A 5,648-nucleotide genomic window follows, 5' to 3' on the forward strand; every position below is an offset into this window, starting at 1 on the left:
GATGTCTGATTTTTTCCTTTTTATAGAAGGCCTTTGGGAACAAGGGCTTCTCTGGTGGCTCAGATGATAAAGAATCTGCCTGCAATGGGGGAGACCTGGGTTCAATCTCTGGGTTGGGAAGATCCCCAGAAGAATGGAATGGCAACCCACTCCAGTATTCTTGCCTGGAGAATCACACGGACATAGGAGCCTGGTGGGCTACAGTCCATGGGGTAGCGGAGTCGGAAATGACTGAGCGACTAATGCTTTAGGAACAAAGTAATCAGTTCTTTCCACCTCCCTCTCCACCTCAAAAAAATGGACATTAGTTCTATCTGTACATTCCATTTGATCACACAGTCACAATTCAAGAATGTACTGAGACAAAGAAGTAGGCAGGTTTTATTCTTGAAAACCCCTCAAGAGGAGAAAGGCAGTCAGATGGCCTGGTCACCAACCTGTTCAGCATTAAGAGCTGAGTCGTAGAATGTGTGTGCTGTGATATTAGGCTCGGGGTGGGGGGGTTGTCTTACCTGGATTTAATGATATCTCTACCACATGAACCTCCTAAACTGTTCATGTAACATTTTAAAGAACGGTTCACTTAGTCTTGGGGCTGGATAAGAGGAAAAGAATATGGAGATAGATAAAAAGAAATGAAATATACCATGAATGCTTAACCAAAGCATAGAATGTGAAGGATTTTAGTACCAGTAGAAAAAAAGCCAGATATCTTGGACTCAGAGATGATGAAAAATCTTAAAGAACTTCATTAATGACAAGTGATGGTCTTCAGGCACTTCAGTGCCAAATTCCATTAGCATCTGTATATAAATAAAAAGAGCTGCAGATGCTGGCCAAGGCCCCTTTTTACCCTGCCAATATTAATACCAGGTGTAGGACCATCTACTTAAAACTCCTTATTAATAGGATTTGACCACCAATAGCTTTTCCTGAATTGGACAAGGAAATGGCAACCCACTCCAGTGTTCTTGCCTGGAGAATCCCAGGGACGGGGGAACCTGGTGGGCTGCCGTCTATGGGGTTACACAGAGTCGGACACGACTGAAGTGACTTAGCAGCTTAGCAGCAGCTTTTCCTGACAGTTGACTGTAAGCTAGAACTTCAATAGTATGGTTTAGAATTTCTTTAGAAATAATAAGTGCTTTTGCGATTAAACTCTGCTCTCAATTAGCACAGAATTGGCATTGGCTTTTTAACTTCTGAGAGACATTATTATTTATGCTTGTTGCCTGTTTTAAATGGACACAATTTTAAATAAAAGATTTTAAACAGAGCCCCTAATAAAGCCTAAATCTAATCATTTCCACAATTACAGTTTTATTTATGTTTTATGTGCTTGCATGTAGACACACTTAAAGAAAAGAACACATATGTATATATATATATATTAGATGATGTAAGAGTTTGACAAATGACTTGTTAATGAAAATTTATTAACTACATAACCTTTGAGTACCAGAGAAACTTCAATATGTACAAATCACCACGAAGTTCCCAGTTCCTAAACTTTGGTTATATGAATATGTCTCAAGCACCAAGGAACAAACAATAATCCTAATTCAAAAAAAGAAAAAGAAAAAAAATCCCAGGAAACGAGGTCCTTCGCGTGTCTTGAACCTGTTTGTTTTTAAACACCATTTGGGAAACTCTTATTCTCATATTTCCTTTCATTTGGGTCAATTTCCAAAAACAGTAAATAAAAATTGATCAGGGGAAAAGGGACAGGCAAATTACCATTACAAATAAAGGTGATATCTCAAAATAACTTTTTGAAAAGTATTCTTAAATATAAAACTCTTAACCTGGGAGATCTGTATTATTTAACAAACCCAACTCTTATTTCAAAAATCAAAAAACCTCCACCACCACAATGATAACAGGGTAGGGGTGAGAGGCTCACGGGGAGATCTGCAGCAGACTCAGTTACAGCTCCTAGGGTTCCACCACCTTCCGTGGCATCTGCTAGCTGCAGAGGTGATTTGTATATTTAGGCATCAGAAAAGACACCTGCCAGGCTGAGCACAAACTCTGATGAAATTTCACAAGAAGTCTGATGGGCAAAAGAAAGAAAAATAAAAGAATCAGGGCTGAAATAGAAAAAAAAAGAAAGAAAGTATGTCTCAGTCTATGTAAGTCGGGATGGAGGAGGTGCAGATGTGCTGACAGCTGCATGGGCGCACGGGACTGCACCCTTGCCTACAAACGCGGATGATATACACATGGACACCATGGCAGCTCACACGTCACACCTTCTTGTTACACAAGTGGGGAGCGTCTAGTCACTTGGCTCCTCAGGCCCCAGTCCTTTGTCCCGGCTGGTTGGTGGTCTGTGTACAGGACTCAACTGCATGGTATATGAATGGATAAAGCTTGATGTCTGGTCCAGGGGTGGAGCAGTTTCTGCATTCTTCATTGTAATATCGTAGCAGCAGCTTATATACTTCTCCTGAAGAGCAGAAAGCCAGACCAGTTTGCACATTAAGATACGTAGATAGATAAATCGACTACAGAACACCCCAGTTCTATCCTAAATAACATTTGCTCAAATTTGGCTTTTGAAAATAGAGCATGAGGTCCATAAGCCTGGAAGGCTTTCCTGATATAAAGCTAAACATTTTAAATACCTTAAAGAAACTACTTATTAGTTCATAATTACAGCAGGCTATACATGGTACATCGTCCATGCATCCTTTTCAGAGTTCGTGGCGACTTTAATTTTACATTTAGCTCCATGACAGGAAGGCCTCCCAGGTCCAGCTGAAACACAGTAGAAGGAGCGTCTGCTGGGCTGTCTGATAAACATGCCTCAGAGTATGGCCTCTCAGGTTTTAACATACCTTTCAATACCATCCCCTCATTCAGTTTTCCATACACACAAAAGTAAAAATGGACACCAACTCCAACATCTTGGCCTTAATTTAATAAGCTGACATACTCATTGAATATTGAGGATGAAATTTTGCTAGAAAAATAAGGTCTGCAAGCATTGTCCCTCTGAGATCTTGTCCCCCAACCCCACCGAAGTCACATTTCCATTCTTACTTATCCACTAGGATCTAACCAGTGTTAGCAAGTGCTCCTCCTGGATGGTGTACAATCCGTCTATACACCAACCATCCCTACTTACCAACAGTCAGTTTCCTCTCAGTGAGGAATGTATGCATGCTGTAAATGTCTCTCATCAGTTCTGAGTCCCCAAAGGTGAAATAAACCACGTCTCGCTCAGCTACAGCAGCTGCCAGGATCTGTATTAAGGCTGAAGCACAGAGGAAAACACAGCTATATTATGACACTTCCCATCAGGATACCTTTAGTTCTTTCAGCCAGCTAAATTATAGCTGGCATGCCATAGCTATATCCTGGATTAAAGATTTATAAGTCTAATATACACGTTATTAGAAACGGCAAATAGAGGATGAATATAAATCATCTGGTTGTGTGACTTTCCAGACATGCTACTGAGAATCTCATTAAGCCACAGAATTCCCACATAAGCACCTTTGTGGGAAAACAACAGAGGAAGGTGCATCTGAAGCAGCACCCTTAAGGCGGTCAAGTGGTTTTCCCCCACTTACATTAATCTGGAACTAAAATTTGTGTTTGCTTGCTTGATTTATCTTACTACATAGTCACTGGTTTTTTGTATCAAAGGTCTGTGATTTTCCCCGACCAACGTACTTGGGAGGTTCTACTGCTTTTGTGAACTCTACAGCAAGCAGGCGTTCTCCAAATGGGTTCCAGAAGACACCCCCGTCCCTTCCACACTCCAACCTCCACCCAATCACTAGAGCATGGAGTGAACGTTACTGATAACACTGGACATAAACTCCAGTGTGCTAGCATAGGAAAATCACGGAGAAGCCCTGTCCCCAGGAATCAGAGGTACAAATCACTGAGCCTAGAGTACATTTCCAAAAACTAAATTCCTTTATAATCTTAATTTCAAAAGACAAAATTTATTTTAAATATCAAAAATGAACACAGGTACAATAAATGCCCTGTTGCTAGTAACATCTTTTCCTTCATAAAAGGGGAGGTGGGAATAGAATTAAAACACTATGGAGGATAAATATAATCAAATATAATTTTGATTTTTGAGAGCATCTTCAAAACATAAAAGCTAAGAATGGGAGTGGGGAGGAGCTTATAACTGAAAGCAAATGGAAATAAACGAGCCTAATTTTATTTCAAAGGAAAAGCACTACCGGGAAAGGAAAAGGGAAGAACGAACGTAAGAACTGGCCCAAGTAACCTATGAACACAGTATGTGGCTGAGATGCCCTCAGTCTTGGACAAGGAGGAAAGAACTGCAAACAAATCCCAGACTTTCTTTGTTAGATGTGCTTACCACAGCAGTATAGGTGAGACAATTCTGAGACTATTAATACAATTTATTTCAGGATTGAAAAAATGAGTTGATTTGTTGATGCTGCTGGGAGTTATAGTTCTCAGAATGGAAGAGGGGACATACAAACATGGAATGGGAAAGACAAAAAAGTAACTCTGTGGTTATCAATTGAAATGAAAGGCACGGTATGTACTCATGACTTTTAACTATGAACATCCGTGTGTGTTTCTATGTGTATTTCTTAGTTTTGTCTGCTGAAAGGGCCGAAAAGAAGACATCCCAGCAGCAGTTAGCACCCCTAGTGCCCAGACAGTGGTCTAATGCCATTCCCCCTGAAAGGAGCTGGATTCCTCAAGGAACACTAGATTCCACGGTTGGGACAGGGTCGGTACAAGATAAACCCAGAATGTTTTATACCAGGAAGTGAAGAAGTACTGCAAACCAGATGCGGAGAAATTGAGGAGTGCTTGTCCTAAGGATATAGAAGCCAGTTTGAAGGAGCATCTATTAGCCAAATCTGGGCGAGGGAAGCACCAAAATATTATGTATAGTAGTAAGTTACAAATCATTGAAAAAATACTGAGTCCACAATGATAATACATAATAAATAAATGGAGAGGAAGGGCTCCTGCTCACGTGAGAAAGCTACAGCCTAACTGGTAAGTCTAGAGGGAGTGTTAGATATTAGAATGAGATAACCCTTTTCTGCATTCATCATGGCAAAGACCGGATCAGGCAAAGATCAATAAAGGATGCTAAACCTAAGGGAAATTTTGTCTCAAAGCGTCTTCCCACAGACCACTTATTAACTACAAGGGAGGAAAAAATATCAGTATATAACTACAGTAGAAAAATCAGATAACACCATGACTAGGTGACCAAAGTTAATGTCGCCAGTGGAGTCGGATGACCACCAAGTGCCTCTAGACAGTCACCTGTGCGCTACGCTGATCCAGAATGCACACCTCACCCTAATTATGAGGGAAGAGCAGACAAAGGCAACGAATGCTGTGTTCTTCAAACGTGTGTCATTTTCATCATAGGGGGCTAGAATGCAAAAGTAGGAGGTCAAGAAACACCTGGAGTAACAGAGAAGTTTAGCTTTTGAGTACAAAATGAAGCAGGGCAAAGGCTAACAGAGTTCTGCCAAGAGAACGCACTGTTCATCTCAAACACCCTCTTCCAACAACACAAGAGATGACTCTACACATGGACATCACCAGATGGTCAATACTGAAATCAGATTGATTATATTCTTTGCAGCTGAAGATGGAGAAGCTGTATACAGTCAGCAAAA

General features: G+C 40.7%; 1 protein-coding gene across 1 annotated transcript in view; it reads right to left on the bottom strand.

Annotated features, from left to right (window-relative positions):
• Positions 1-1,303: 1,303 nt before the first annotated feature.
• PARG (poly (ADP-ribose) glycohydrolase) overlaps positions 1,304-5,648 on the bottom strand; it is a 111,802-nt gene continuing 107,457 nt past the window's right edge. The window contains exons 18-19 of the mRNA XM_010854515.1: positions 3,131-3,259; positions 1,304-2,449 (exon numbers count right to left, since the gene is read on the bottom strand). Of these exons, the coding sequence (XP_010852817.1) occupies positions 2,295-2,449; positions 3,131-3,259 (284 nt within the window). The 3' untranslated portion in view covers positions 1,304-2,294. The remainder of the gene's footprint in view (positions 2,450-3,130; positions 3,260-5,648) is intronic.

The sequence above is a fragment of the Bison bison genome, unplaced genomic scaffold (assembly GCF_000754665.1).
Source record: "Bison bison bison isolate TAMUID 2011002044 unplaced genomic scaffold, Bison_UMD1.0 scf7180017864341, whole genome shotgun sequence".
In the NCBI taxonomy this organism is placed as follows: Eukaryota; Metazoa; Chordata; class Mammalia; order Artiodactyla; family Bovidae; genus Bison; species Bison bison.